General features: G+C 36.1%; 2 protein-coding genes across 2 annotated transcripts in view; one reads left to right on the plus strand and one right to left on the minus strand.

Annotated features, from left to right (window-relative positions):
- The window catches only part of LOC150105922 (liprin-beta-1-like), a 268,087-nt gene extending 252,347 nt beyond the window's left edge, over positions 1-15,740 (minus strand). The window contains exon 1 of the mRNA XM_090394411.1: positions 15,562-15,740. The gene's annotated coding sequence lies outside the window, so the exon portion shown is untranslated. The remainder of the gene's footprint in view (positions 1-15,561) is intronic.
- A 161-nt stretch (positions 15,741-15,901) lies between these two features.
- The window catches only part of Gnptab (N-acetylglucosamine-1-phosphate transferase subunits alpha and beta), a 281,886-nt gene continuing 281,166 nt past the window's right edge, over positions 15,902-16,621 (plus strand). The window contains exon 1 of the mRNA XM_090393683.1: positions 15,902-16,277. Within this exon, the coding sequence (XP_090249809.1) occupies positions 16,149-16,277 (129 nt within the window). The 5' untranslated portion in view covers positions 15,902-16,148. The remainder of the gene's footprint in view (positions 16,278-16,621) is intronic.

Here is a 16,621-nt window from a genome sequence, read left to right on the forward strand (position 1 = left end):
AATACTAACTTTGAACCTAATATTAAGCGTAATGATATCTCAAAAACATACTTCTCACTGATTCCCCAAAATCTGTTTGTACACACTTATAATCTGTATTTTGTTAATATAGTATAATATATTTGAGTTTATTCTTGGCCCTCGAAGTTTAAAATATTTACTATCCAGTCCTCAGAAAAAGTTTGCCAACCCATGGTCTGCACTACTTAATTCTCCAACTACACATCCACCATTTGTACCCCTTGCTATCTGCTGCCCACTAATAGTATTTTTGTCTGCTAACTGGGGGTATGTTTTGTGATCGATATGCCGGTATAGGAGATTTTAAAACCTGAGTTTCCGGAAGAAAATCTTACTATCTTCATATGAAGTTGGGTAATTCATTGTTAATCGAAAAAGTCCATATAACGATGTTCTTGTCATGCTCAGAATTATTATTATTATTATCATTATTATAATACGGACAACTCCATAGAGTTCGAAGACTCGTCGCTGGAAATCCAAACTATCCACACAATGTGTTATACCTCTCCATGAACTCATCAGCAGACGATGCACTCATAACTGACTCGAGCAACACATTTACTACTCTCCAACCAAAAAATCTAGTACTTACAACCCTGTTGATCACACTCTTACTAAATTTCTAAGGATGACCTCTTGTTTTTCCACCACTAACCAACTGCTGAAATATTTCCCCTGCTGAATCTTCTCTACCACTTTCTCATCTCCAAAGAATTCAGGCGACTAGACCTGATCACAGTAATCCAGATGTGGATGTATCAATGTCTTATAAAGAGGAATAATATTATCTGCATGTTATATCTTTATATTTACATTCTTTATATCTGCATGTTAGTGTGTTCTTCAATAACCAAATAATCCTATGAGCTACCTTGGATGCCATCTGAAATTCAACTCACTATCTAACCCCCCCCCAACTCCAATCACTAGCCTCATGAATTTCCTAGAGTACATTTCCATCAATGTACTCTAGGAAATAGAGCTTGTAATCTGTTAATCCCCCAATGCATAACTTTAAAAATTTCCACATTAAACTAATATATAGTCCGCGCGGTTAGCCGAGTGGCTATGCGCTTCGCAATCATATGCCTGGGAAAGGAGTGTCTTCGACTCGATTCCCGTCGCTGACGTGAGGAGCTTAAGGATCTTTCTCAGACATGGCCAAGTTATGGTCTTGGGCATGGACTGCGGGTTTTTTCCTCCCGCAAGCAGGCAAACCAGCCTGCTTGTGTATCGATAAACGTATCTACAGACATAGGACACACCGGGAGGCATAGGGCTAGCCACCTTATCCTCTGGACGGGTACGGCTTAGAAGGGCTAAGGATAGCTCCGTAACAGGCCACTAGGCCTAATACGTGAATGGAAGAAGAGATGAACTGATACCCATTATCTTTTGTCCATAGCGGCAGCTTATTTAAATCATCCTGTAAGCTCTTTACATCAGCTTGATTAATTATTGCGCTACCCAACTTTGCATCATCAACAAACAACTGAATATCTCCCCTCAAACATTTCCTATATCATGTATGTACAAATTGAACAATAATGATCCAAGCGCAGAGCCTTGCAGGAAATCACTGTTCACGTACTTCATCCTAGACTCTGCTTCTGCATACACTACTTTCTGGTATCTGTCCATAGGCAACTCTCGTAAGCAAACACCAGTTTAATATCCATATCCATTCGTTCCAATCTGCATAACAGTATTTCATGGGGTATCCTGTAAAACATCTTAACAAAATGCACAGTATCACTGTGTAACCATTCCCCTTATCCAACTCAGCTGTCACTATTATAAAAAGTAATCAATTACTAAGGCAAGACGAACCTTTAACAAAGCCATGTTGCTCCCTCACCAATTATTCCAATACTTTCACCACCACTCCAGAAATAGTGATTGGCCTGTAATTTTCTACTACAGCGCCCCACTTTATGCAAAGGAACATTTAACCACCTTCTGCTCCTTAGGGACCATACCAGAGCTTAGGCTTAGATTAAGCGGTCTAATAAGAAACATTGATAATTCCCATTACATTCACGTAATGAGCGCGCTGATATCCCACCCAAATCTACGGCAGTATTTGCATTTAAATTTTGCAATATCCTAAGTACATCTGATTCATTAACCTCAATTCTCATATCAGTTAGTGCTACCAGGGTGGTCTGGAAAGTTCTGATAAACACCTAGAACAAAAATTAATTAATTTTATTTCTTCTTATACGAGTATATCCTAAAAGAAAAAGAACAAATTATTATTATTTGATGAAACATGCAGGTTAAAAAGTTTTAAGATATGTCTTTTATTGTGGTTACATCAGTTGCTTTAATATCATTTTTGTTCTAGGTGTTTATCAGAACTTTCCGTGTCCATATCTTATGTCCAAAGTGGCTTGTGCATAAGACAAAGAAATATCCTCACACTTCGGTGATAAACGTCTGAAAAGTGTTGAAAGTTTATTTTTCACTTGGTTAGAATATAATAATTTAGTTTAATCCTTTATCCAAGTGTGAGCAAACAAAGTTTGCACCTGAAAGTAGCTTCAGGACTGGGGTAAGGTGGTACAACACCAGGACGACTCCTTGCAAAAGGTGGAGCAAGCTACCAACACTCCTAACTCAGTATCTCTCATAATGCAAAACACATCTCCTTGCAGATATGTCTAATGTTATGCATTAAGGGAAGGGTCACTACCCAGACTAGTTTCGACCTTTATTGAGGTCTCTTCAGTGGGAGCTAGGCCCAAGTGGAGATACTAGGCAGAAGCAATAGCAAGGTCATCTCTACATATAGGAGTTGACATCTGGGCTTGGCTCCCACTGAAGAGACCTCAATAAAGTCGAAACTAGTCTGGATAGTGGCCCTTCCCTTAATGCATAACATTAGACATATCCGCAAGGAGATGTGTTTTGCATTATGAGAGATACTGAGTTAGGAGTGTTGGTAGCTTTGCAAGGAGTCGTCCTGGTGTTGTACCACCTTACCCCAGTCCTGAAGATACTTTCAGGCGCAAACTTTGTTTGCTCACACTTGGATAAAGGATTAAACTAAATTTATTAACGTCTGAAAAGTGGTCACTCAGTAATTCTACTATTACATCTACCATCAGCACTCACTAAAGTTATCCTTCCAAAGTCATTCTTCCTTTTACTTGCCACATAGAGAAAGAATTCTTTGGCATTTCCTTTGACCTGCTCGGCTATCATCTCATAATCTGATTTACCTTTCCTTACTATGCTGGTAATCTTTCTAGCCTGATCGTGAGCTTGATGATCACCTTTCTCCATATGGATCCTACATAACATATTCTCTTTTTGCAGATCACGCCTAATACTGCTACTCATCCATCCAACGCCTACCTTATTTATTTGACCATGGGAATACATTCCGACATTGCTTCCTTCAGATGCCCGTTGACTATCTCCCACGCATTGCTAACATCCTTTCCCTGCAAATTCTTATGGCATGGGAAGGCTGCACACTGCCCCCAAAATTCCTTTTTAAGAGAAAAATTCACAAATTTTGCAACCACCCAAGTCAATTGGGCTCATATCTTTTCAAATCAGAGGATGCACTGTCTCATCGTTCTTCCGGCCGCTGTAAGGAGACGCTGAAGTTACTCATCTTGCCATTATTCCATTGCTACAGCTCTTGCTATTTAACTGTACTGATCTACTATTAGTAGACCTGAATAGTTTATTGGTCGATAGAGACATTTGACCGGTCTATATTAATCTATTTTTTTCATGAATTTTATTTAAGGTTGAAATTTATTTTATTGAAGGAAGTAAATTATATCTGTATATAAAAAACATTGCCCTATCAGTAAATATTAATTCAAGTCATTTTGATAGTTCTAATTCAAGCTATCTTACTGGTTTGTGAGAGGGTATAAATACAAATATTCAGTATTTCATAGATTGAATATGTCCGTTTATACCCGTCGACGTGATTTATTTCTAATGCTAAGAGCGTGACTGCAATGTTCTTCTGGAATATTCTAACTTTAATTAACATTCTACTCAATTTACTGAATATGAACAGAAAATTCTGCATTGTCTTCACATAGGATAACAGCTCAAAGGAAGTAAATAACGCAATGAAAACAGAAGAGTGTGTGTGTGAATATATAGAGATGGCAGAACTTCTACAGTCCTAACTAACTTTATGAAGACAAACTAGCAGTTAGTCTCTATTCTTCCCTTCGTTGATAGCGAGCTCAAGTTATCAGTGAATTAAGGCCTTCAGGAGAGAGTGAGTACAGTAGAAAATGCCGCCATTCCGTGGTCTGAAATTCTAACAATCATATTGTTGCCTGTAATGGTGAGCTATCCTGTAGAGTTTTTAAGATGCAAAGTTAAAACTTCGGGCTTTTTTTTTTTTTTTTTTTTTTGAGGGGGGAAACCTAATTGTCCAAGACAAAGTTCGAATAACTCTACAACCGCTTGAAGGAAGGTCTAAAAAGTTTCTCTGGTTGACAACTAGAATCGAACCTATAATTGACTTTCATCAGACTTGCTAATGCTGTGGAAGCAAACACCATTTCCATAGGACTATATTGGAACCTCCTATAAGAAATTTTAAGAAAAACGACAGATTAGAAGATAAAACTGTATGAAAGCAGCCCACATAACAACGAAATTCTGAAATTTAAAAACAAGGAATTGTCCTTGACCAATTATAATCAAGTTCACCAATAAGACAAGCAAGCTAGTGATAAAATGCAGCGCCAATAAGATAAAAGTACTTAATACTGCGATGTTTATAGCCGACCAGCAAGAAAGCACGATGTTCAACTCAAAATATTTGAAGTCATATTTCAGATCCCTATTTATTAAATGCAGAAAGTAAAAAAAAAATGAACACCTAAGTATATACTGTATAATCAGAAATCAAACAGACCTCAATCAAACACCTCATCTTTTCATGGTGTGGCCTGATTTCTGAAAGCAGGAGGCTTGCTGTATCAGCGAGCATTCCGCTGCAAAAGGACTTCTTCCTAGTTGGAAGAAATGCCAGCTTGACCTACTAGATGGTATATAATCTTCATCATCTGGTGATATGCTTGGTCTTCAGAGAAGAGGTTCCGGTTTCTGTCTTCCTTTGCTGTATCAGCAAGCATTCAGCTGCAAAAGGACTTCTTCCTAGTTGGAAGAAATGCCAGCTTGACCTACTAGATGTATATAATCTTCATCACCTAGTGATATGCTCGGTCTTCAGAGAAGAGATTCCAGTTTCTGTCCTCTCTTTTCTTCTTCATGCAGTGTCAGTGATACCGTAAAATGCATGCCAAATATACTCAGAAAACCCAAAACCTCCTCCATTTTGAAGACGCATCAATAAAACCGCTGGTATCGCAATCTGGCCGGCAGATAGCACATTGACCTGAACCTGTAACACTAATGAGTTAGGAGGCTTCCCGATCAGTTGATGCAAGTCCCAATGCCACATATTCTGCCAGGTTGTGCTCGGAGGTAGTTTTGGGACTACAATGGCATGTGGGAGGCACTGTCGACGCCACGTTCAAGGAGATTGGTCACTGTCTGTATGGCTCTCTCTCTCTCTGCATGTACCTACTCTATCCTTATCCATAAATCACAAAAGAAACGTAAAAACAACACGATGACACTGCAAATGAAATAAATGTGAGATTGGCATCTTGCTTAATAAAGGTCTGAAGTTGCTTGAAAAAAGTTCCATCTTCGTACCCTAGAGTTGGATTTATGGACTATTTGAAAAAAAAATGCAAAAATATAATATGATAAAAACAAAGATAAAAATACCATCTTTTGCTCGATGTTTCCTTACCCCATTCAGTAATATTTATCTGTTGTATCCGCTCTCCAAATTCTGAAAATTTCCGATCTTTTTCCCTTCCTGTTCACACAACTGAACTTTCGGCAATACAAATAACCAAAATAGTGAAATCATCTTCTTAGATGACGCTAATGTCATCTAAGAGATACCTGTCAGTTACACGCATAGTATTAGTGCATTCCCCATACACCCAAGTCCCAATACAACCGAGTAATGAAATTACCAGAAAATGAAAAGCTAGTATAGTTGCCATAAGAAGATATTTTCTATAATGCTACTGGCGTAATAAATTGTCATGAACCCTTTCATAAAAGATTAGAAATCTTCCATCATGGGATCGTTATAGTGAAATGGCTTATTGTAATTTTTACGTAAGATTTTTTTTTTTAGCAATATTGACATTATTTCGTTTAGTTTACCATTATTATGTTAGAGTATAAGAGCGGGAGAGTCTAGTGATATTTCGAATTGAATTCCTAAAAGGAAAGTAAGTTACACAGTCACTTTCCTGACTACGTGTAGTTGATATTGCCAGGTCGGTTGTTAGGAAATATGTGCGCTATTTGGCCTTCCTTAATTCAAGAAAAAAAAAAAACTGTCTTTTTCTATATGAGATACAATTTTGTAGGTTTTTGCCACCCCAAACTTCCCTCTCCTAGGCATTACCTTAGTTGTTTAGTAGGTTACGACGTCCCTGAATATTGCATACGACTCATATTTCAGTTGCAGTTTCGATTCCCCGATAATTACACCGCAGATGTTTTTTAGAGCACCTGCCAACTAGTGCAGTGACCGACGGCTGTACGAGTATGTTATGAAACGATTATTGTCTGATATCATTTGAAGAAACAACAAAACAAAGAAAAAATATTCGATGAATGGAGTACTAAGAACTTTGAAAATTATCCTCAGCCATCAGATCATCTGCATCTATAACAATTTTAAGATATTAACTAAAAACCACATGCGATTTACCGATGTATAGGAATGCTTTAAAAAAAAAAGAATATATATATAATATATACAGTATTTGTTAATTCTGATTACTTAAAGTATCAAGAGACATAAAACAGGAATAAACTGCAAAAAATATATGAAAAAAAAACTAATTTTATTAAAAACCTTAATAAAAGTCTAGTTTCCTCCTTATGCACAGTCTAGTTTTGTTATTATCTGGAATTGCGTACTTCACGATGCAGGGTAAATAAAGATCTGAGCAAACGGATTCCTTTCCAAATAACCAAACTAGAGGCTATAATCCCCCCCCCTCCCCAAAAAAAATCTCGTAACATTAGCTTGTTTAACTTTGTGACAACGTTTCTGGTTTTTCTAAATCGCCAGTAGAAAGACTTATGGAGTGGTTCCTAGTCGTTGACCACTGCAGCTTTTTCTGAAGTGTTTTAACAGCAAGAGCCTAAGCGATACAGAGTTCACACAAGTAGGCTTTTTTTTTTTTTTTCTTTCGGAAATTCGCGTGTTTCTATTTCTTCTTCCCTCCCTCTCTTCATGCGTGTCAGGGTCAATGGCTTGTCACGGCCAAGTAATTCTTAGCTTCTTTAAAACTTAATTAATGCTCTGATATGGCAGTTAATCCTATCTGTATTATGTCAATATATTGTTCTGGTGGGCTTGCCTGTTTCAAGAGATGAAAAATCACTCCTCTGGTTTTCATATATACGAGCATAGAATGTAGAACTCAATTTATATTCAGATAAGGATATATACCTGATAGGATTTAGGATCACGAAATGGCGACAGCTGCCTGCTGTACAATGTTTTCTGTACTCTGTTATAATGCCTTCAAAATCATTGTGATGTGAAGACCTGCTCATCGATTTTCAAAAAAAAAAAAAAAAAAAGTTAGAGTAATAAGAGCTCTACCTACTTTTTTTAAATTTCCTGATGAAAAAAAAAAAAAGGTGTTATAGAGCAGGATAACAAAATTTTATGTGAGATTTTTTTGTTTAAATTCTGTAACAGCTCTGTGTATTTCTGCAAAGAAGCATTAGCTTTCTTCATTAAAACAACAACAACAACAAAATCAGGGTTATGAAGTTCAAATGGGTCTTTAATATTTACAACCAAATACTTTCATAGAAGTGCTCAACAATAGTGCAGACCGAGAAAGCATTCAGCCTGAATAACAGAAGATGAAAGCAACTAAAGTAAGGAATTTATGCAATGCAATTTGAAATGTTTTTGCTCCAAGTTAATATCCAAGTTCAGGCAGTATATTATCTACTATTTAACCAATAAAGCTTTTATTCGCATAGCTGTCATTGGCTTACGTTGCCACGTTCCTCCATTGCTGGCAAACATTTAATAATTACGTACAGAGGATAGATATGCCCATTTATAGCAGCCGCACGTGACGTTGATATCACGTGGTACTTCGTTATCGCACCAAATATGTAAATCGGGAGGGGAGGAGGCCCTAATGCAAAGCTAACTGAGTGTGCATACTAAGATTAAAATTATTAAATTTAGTGACGATGGTTTATCGAACACAGATAGGCCGCAGTTAAACTTACTGTTTTTAAAAACAAAGATAAAATGAAGATTGCTACACTAGTTAATACTATAGTTATCGGTAAACACAATTGGGAAAACTTTTAATGGTTCGAATGATGACCAAACAAACTGGCGTGTTCCCTTAAGCCAAGCTATCTATTCAGAATAATTTCGTTTATACTCGTATAATTCGTAAATTAACATCGTTTATACATACACATACATGGCTGCTTAAAATCGTTACATGCATCTACAAGTGAAAAAAAAAAGGGGGAGGGGAAATAATTCGCTATACGACGATGGTCTGGAACATAACGTGTTGCATTATCATTATTAGACAGGCATCTCCATGGAGTCAGTAGACTCATCGCAGAAGACCCAAACTATCCACACAATATCTATCATACCTCTTCTTGAACTCACAACTGTGTCAGGCAACGCATTCCATTCATTCACCGCTCTCCAAGCGAAAAATGTAGTCCTCACACCCTTGTTCTTCTACCACTATCCCACTGCTGAAATATTTCACCTGCATCAATCTATATGAACCTTTTAGAAACTTAAATGTTTCTATCATACCCCGTTTTCTCCGCCTATTGACCAACTTCTGTAATCCACAAACTCTCAATCTCTCAATGTATGGAGCATTCCTTACATCACTCACCAACTTGGTTACTCGCGTCCGAATCTTTTCTAACACTTCCTCATCTCCAAGGAATCCAGGCAACTATACCTGAATATAGTAATCCAGATGTGGACGTATCAACGCCGTATAAAGAGAAATGATAACTTCTTTATCTCCATGTTAGTTAGTGTTTTCTTCAATAACCAAGTAATCCTATGAGCTATCTTGGACACCTTAACAATATGCCTTCTGAACTTCAACTTAATCCACCAACACTCCCCAAGTCCCTAGCTTCATCAATCTCTTGGAGTACAGTTCCATCAATGTGGTACACAGCTTGTAATCTTTTAATCCCAAAATTGCATAACTTTGCACTTTTCCACATTGCACTGACATCCATTATCTTTTGTCCATATTGCCGGCTTATTTAAATCATCCTGCAAGCCCTACATGCGCTTGATACATCTTCCTTCATTTATAATCGGGCTATGCTCGTATATTAATGTATACATCAGGATCTATTTTGAGAAATCCGTTGAGAAAATTATAAGAGAAGAAAATTATTAAATTATAAGAGAAATCCGTTAACATATGTATCTACATATGTTAACGGATTTCTCTTATAATTTTCGTTATCCATGAGGTGATCAAATGTTGTAATCCTGTCCGGGATTCAAGCACTGTTTAACATCATTATAAAGCTTTTCTTTACATATGTTGACTCCACCTGTGAAAAACTCGTATTCTATATTTTAATACTACGTGTAAGCAAGTCTGATAATTCGGAATACTTGCTTTAGAGACTAACTATGGAACTCTTTCATGCTTCCGACAGGAAGGATGGCAGTCTTCCATGAGGCGATGAATATAATATATCATCAACATTGATTATTTTCTAAACATTGTCACTGTGGGATCCGAACCCACAGCCTGTTGATTGGAGATGCGATCCACTTGTTCGACTAGGCTCTTGTTTAGTTTAGAAAATTATCGCAGCAGAATAATACATGTATTAACTAATCTTAAATTTTCGTTGTCAGTGAAGCGATGTTATACCGAAGTCTTTTATTTGGCATTCCAGGGGAGGTAAACGCTGGTTGCATTCATCTCGCTTCGCTCCATCGTTAGGTTTCTGAACAGCCAATCGCTCCGCGGTTCCATTTGCGCGTTATTTCTCGATTCTCTACCTTTTTAGAGTGAAAATAGATAGAGAGAGAGAGAGAGAGAGAGAGAGGTTTGTTATTAAAGTAAGTTTACGCTTTAGATTTCAACCAAATTGAATCGTTTTATTTGAGGATGGTGTACTGTTTCAAAACGAATTGTGGATTTTTGATAAATATGTTCTCAACGAATTACTTTTTGGTGAATTTTGTTTCCGATCTGTCTTTCATTCAGTTTAATGAGCTATGTGATGTGGCTTTTTTGCAAAGTGAGGGAGGGGCTATATTACTGAGAGTTGGGAGCCAGTAGCCAGGAGTAGATCCTGGAGCACCAGAGATTATCCTCATAGTTTGATTCAGCTGGACATCGACTAAAGAAGCATGTGCGCTGTTCAGCCACACAGGAACACAGTACACGGCTGTAGAATAGATCAAAGACAGCGCAGTAGTACGCAGTGTGTTGGCATCAGCATCCCAAGAAGTACCAGCAAGTTTATTCATTATATTATTACGAGTTTTTAATTTTCCAGCGATATTTTCTAGATGATATTTAAATGTCAAACTTCTGTCCAGGGTAACTCCTAAGTATTTTGGATGATTACTATATTTCACCAGGTTATTAATGAAGTAAACTTTTGGGATATAGTTGGTCTGTATATTACTTAAATGAAAGGATGCGACTTCAGTTTTCTTCAGGTTAGGTTGTAATTGCCATCCTCTAAAGTATTTATCAAGTACAGCCAGATCTTCAGTTAAGATGTTCTCAGCTTTTTGGAATGTAGAATGTTGAGTTGCAATGGCAATATCGTCAACATACATGAATCTCCGTGATGTTGTCACTGGGATATCACTAATATATAAGTTAAAAAGCAATGGGACGAGAACCGACCCCTGAGGTAGGCCATTTTTAATCTTAAAGAATTTACTTTTGGATTCATTGAGAGATACTTGTATCCATCTGTTGCTAGCATTTGAATAGTTTGGTTAGCTATTTTTGGTAATGGAAGAATAGTTTCTAAGAATTTTACAATAAAACTCTCTCTCCACACTGTGTCATAGGCAGCAGAGAGGTCCACGAATATCGCTGTTATTTCCAATTGTTTTTCAAAACCATTCTCTACGAATTTTGTCAAGGCCAGTACTTGATCACAATAACTTCTGTCAGGTTTGAAGCCAGCCTGTTCCTGAGGAGTTCTATTATGTATGTTTGGAGAAATTCTGTTGTATATCATTCTTTCCAGAAGTTTCAGGCAGATGCTTAACAAGGCGATAGGAAGGTAGTTGGAAGCAATTGTTGGGTCTTTGCCAGGTTTTAAGACGGCAATCATTTCAGATGTTTTAAAAATTGATGGAAGCATGCCAGAGTCCAGGATATTATTATACATAGCAGTAAGCTATTTAATAGCTTTTACACAGTTCTTAATGAATTCAGGGTAGATGTTATCGAGTCCGGCTGCCTTACCGGTCTTCAGTGAGTTAACTTCCTGGGTAAGTTCCTGGGAAGTGAAAGCCTGAGATAGTGACGATGGTGAAAGATCTGTTTTAAGATTTTTTAGTTTCTGTTTCACCTCTCTCGTAGCTACTATATCTTGAGGATATTTAGTCATTGAAGCTATATGCTTTGCAATGTGTTTTGGATCTATGGCAAGCAGTTTACCAGAAATCCTTGTATTAGGGTCAAGCTTCCTAATCAGGAACCAAGCTTTTCGGCTGGAATGAGTAAAATTAAAATTGTTCATTGTCATAATCCACTTGTCTTTCCTAGCATTGTCGAGAGACCTCAGCAGCTACTATAGGGTTATTATTAGTAGAGAATTCTTTATACAATCTTTCACTGCCACTATTCCAGCCTGGAATGTAATCTCTCCTAAAACCTCTTGGAATAGTTCGTTTGGCAGCACCAAAAATAATGCCATCTATTGTAGTTGTTTACAGTGGGCTTTATAAATCTTATAACAGTGTCAGCCTGTTTCTTAAAAGATTTCCAGTCAGCTTTGAGAAAGTTCCACCTAGGTTTTAATAATGTTCTTATGATTGGAATATTTAGGCCTACTTTATAGATTATAGGTAGATGTTGGCTATTTGGAAAATTATCTAATACTTCCTTAGAGATGTATGTTATCGATGTGCCACATCCCCATCTCTTCCCTAGAGATAGAGATGTGGCAGCCATATCGTCTGCAGTACAAAAAAACAAATCAGAGTTATATCCTCTTTCCCATCTAGAGGAGAGAAAACTCGGTTTGGATTTGGCATCAAAGATTAGATGGAGATTCTGATTTTCCATCCAGTTCACTAGTAAGGTACCATTTAGGTCATCCTCTCTATAGCCCAAAAGGGAGTGATGACTATTAAAATCTCCCATGATTATGCTTAGATGTTGTTGCTGGGAGAGTACTTGATCAGGCCATTTAACTAAGAGAGGTTTATACGTTGGTTATAGTATAACCAGATATTATAATGTATACACTATATATGTCCTCGCTAATGCTTGGGTCACAGATCTTATAATTTGGAATGTTGTTTTTTATATATGTTGCCACACCGTATGGTTTATACTATTAATCACATTATATCCATATATTTACCCTCTCGTTAGTAGGTCTAGGTCGTCCTTAGTGTGGGTTTCCTCTATTTCCTCTATTCATCTATTCGATGGTAATTCAAGATCTTAGTAAGAACTTCGCATTTAGCCCTGCTTTATGCCTTCTATATTTAATTGGCATATTTTTAAGAGTGAGCCCATATTCTTGATTCTCAAGTCCTCGGTAGGTGTATGTCGCTTATCTGAGAGCCTGTGTCCATGAGTCCTGCCAGGAGAGTACGGAGCCATCTGTCGCTGTAGACTATTTAGCGTTATCCAGGATGCACCACGAGGAGAAGTCTACATTAATGAACAATGATTTATACTAATAGCAATGCAGCTATATATTTTCCGGTGCAACAACGGAAACAATCCCCCCCCCCTTTTTTTCTTTTGTGAATTGAAATATCAGCATCATACTCAATATACAGATCCCCTGTTCTTTTCTCTACAACAGGAAATTCCCCCCCCCCCCCTTCAGCACGCACTTCAGAACAAGGACACGGAAGAAACTTCAGCTGACGATTTGAGCGCGGCGGCACCGCACCTCTATGTCGTTGGAATGCTTAACAACGGAACAATGTAGCATGCCGCAGTATGTATCACATATATAATAGTACTTAATTCGTTTCAAACAGTTAATGCAAGTGCTTAGTTCATTTCTGGTATTCTCATTGTACTTTTATTATAAAAATAAAATGACTTATTTTATCTTTATATAATTATTATTATTAGTCATAGAATAATAATATTAAGGCTTTGTATCTGAAGTTAAATCTGCATATGTTCATAAGATCTTGAATGAAATAATGTTGTAGATACTCACCAGTGCTCTGATTTTTTTTTTTTTTTTTTTTTGTTAATCACACGATTACTGTTTTTCGTGAATTTCTACGGTTTCTACAAAAGGTGAATTTCTACGGTTTCTACAAAAGGTTTTTCGTGAATTTCTACGGTTTCGCCATTCTCACATATAATTAACAATACCGTATTTCAAAACCGGAAACTTCATACAATGGCATTATTTCCCCCACACCCCATTAAATTCAGCATGTGGGCCAAGGGCGCTTCTAAGTGTGAGCTTATAATCCATCTCTTTCAAAAAAAAAAAAAAAAAAAGTAATTTCCTGTCACAATCACCTGAGAAGTAAACATGTAACTACGCATATACAATATAAACTTGGAAATAAAACTTTCATCTTCTTAAAGTGTTAAGCTGGATACTGTATCAACTTTAGAGGCGAAATTGGAAGAACAACGGGACATTGCGCCCTTTGATTGGAAAACACCGGAATTAGATTCTCGTCGTGACGAGAAGAAATTTTATATGGGCTTTCTCAATTGAAGGTGAGTTAGCCAAAATCTTATACAGCGGTAGCCAGGTTTTTCTCCAGAAACTCGGATTTTTCATCCCGCGTATAGCAAATCGGCTATGAGAACACACACAATTTACAGACAAAACATACTACTGGAGGCGGTAGATAGTAGTAATATCGTGTAGTTGGAGGATTAAGTAGATAAGAGGGTGAGTTTCATATAGTGGAGTAGAGCGCCCTCCCGTGATGAGTCCTTGGAGATGTCACTAAAAATAATAATTAATGATGTGTTAACCCTATCTATATAGTTTCATATTTCGTTGAGTTTTCGGGCTTCTAGTCCTAGTACTTGACGGATTCAAATTCAAGCTTTTTTTGATCAAAGGGCATTATTCCTACAGATATTTATTTCCAATTTACAATGAAATAAACTGACCTTTTTAGTGAATATTTCCCCATAAAACGCCATCTATACACATTTTAATTTTCATTAAATACAATATTTAATATGAATTATTTTGATATCATTTGGTATTTTAGCTTCAACGTACAATGCACTTTGAACCAGTTTTTTTGTCCATTGACACAGATGCTACATAAATTTCCTGACATGATTTACAAATCTGGTACTAATAAAGAGCGAAAATTCTCTTTCAAAAATTCTATATAGACAAACTGTAAAATGCAGGTGAGAGAGAGAATTCGAATTTCAAAAATTATTACAATCATTCGGTTACCATTCAAACGGTTTATTAATCAATTTTTAAAATTACAACAGGGTTGTTGTTTTCTATCCTAACTCATTGAATTACAAAAGATTAAAAGTTTTTTTTAATCAAATGAAATAATACACCTAACTTTTTTTTATAGTAGTAGCATAAGAATGTGAAAGTTTAGTAAAATTCTCTGAAATATAATCCTTACACTACATTCGAGATAAGTTAATAGTAATCGAGTGAAAAATTAGACGACAATATTAAACAAATATACAATAATTATACCTGAAATCTTTGGGGAAAAAAATTATCTGCTTTCACACCAAAAATGACTTATTTTATTGCTAAAGTCATTTATTCAGCAAATACACATAGTTTCAGAAATAAATGTTTCCCAAACCATCAATATTACTTTGGAAATTATTCCTTATAGTGAAAATATAACAACAGCAACAACAATGCAAACGCCTATTGATAGGAAGGATAACCGAATTTCCTTTGGAGAACAATCATGATTAAACGAAATGCCACTTAACAATCTGTTAATGTTTTTATAATATTTAGATTATGTAAATTATACGAACATTATATATATTTTCTATCTCACATATAACAAACAAGTACGGTTTATCTAATATAGTTTAACTACAGGAATTACATATAGCTATAGCTGGTATACACGCCCACTGTTTTATGCTTGAAAAATCAAGCACTATTCCGAAACGTCTCATCAAAATAGTCTTTCCTTATTAATCAAAACACTATATACAGTCGCTTAAATCAACAAAATAAAGAATTTAGCCTTACCGAATTTATCTTTGTTTCACTGATTTCTGAATTAGGATATTGACAAATTTATGAATGACTGGCTTCTGAGTAACATAGAAATCGTCGGTGAATCACGATATGCATTTCTTGAAGCAGGACATACGATTCATTTACACCACTTTTGTTTATTTTAGAGATGACCGTTTATAAATACAGTAAATACAGTAAATACATGGTAGTGCGTTAATTACCAATATACATAATCTACTAGAGACACAAGGCAATCTCTGAAACTACCTCAATTGTTCGGCACATTTGTTTACAGCTGTGCGATTACAGCGACATCAGTCGTCAGTTTTTTTTTTTTTTTTCATAGAAATAACCTAGCCATGTGCAGTAAAGCGATGTGGGTTTCGCATGATTATGAGATTTATGTATTTATATTCATTTATTTTTAATCCGCAAAATGGCATGTCCTTTATGTTTTGTCGTATATGCAGAATTGAAATGCCTATTATGAGGGCTACTTTTAGCATCAGCTCTTTAATAGCTATATCAGCACAAGTGCAATAGCATGAAATAGTTTTTAATATTTGTACAGTATATAAAATTAGTAAAAATTCAACATGAGCAGAGCGCTTTTGTGTAAATTACTTCAGAAAAAAACATATGATATTCTTTCTCAGAAACATACGATACTTTTGTGCTTTGGTGGCATAGTCTTATTGATTATTTCCGCATTTCATTTTGGAGAGGTAAGTAAATAATTACTGACATCTTACTATGCTATTCTAAGATTATGTAAGAACGAGAGATGTTTATGTTAAATACAACAGTAAAATTTCTATAAATTTTATAACAATATTTTTATTTATTTATATATAAATAATTGGTAGTGTAAGCGAAGTGATGACGATTGCTTCAAACGCACGTCTGAGTTATTTCAGATTATAAGCCCCCCCCCCTTTTTTTTATGTCTTGCAGTAGAAATCTTTCCTCAGTTTTATCTTCCACTGAATTTACTGGAAGATAAAACAAAGGAAAGAAATTTTATACTAATTTCTTTATTAATCAATTTAACTAATTATTTACATTGCAA

The sequence above is a fragment of the Typopeltis vanoorti genome, chromosome 6 (genome assembly GCF_054136105.1).
Source record: "Typopeltis vanoorti isolate ZY-2024b chromosome 6, IOZ_Tvanoo_1.0, whole genome shotgun sequence".
Lineage (NCBI taxonomy): Eukaryota > Metazoa > Arthropoda > Arachnida > Uropygi > Thelyphonidae > Typopeltis > Typopeltis vanoorti.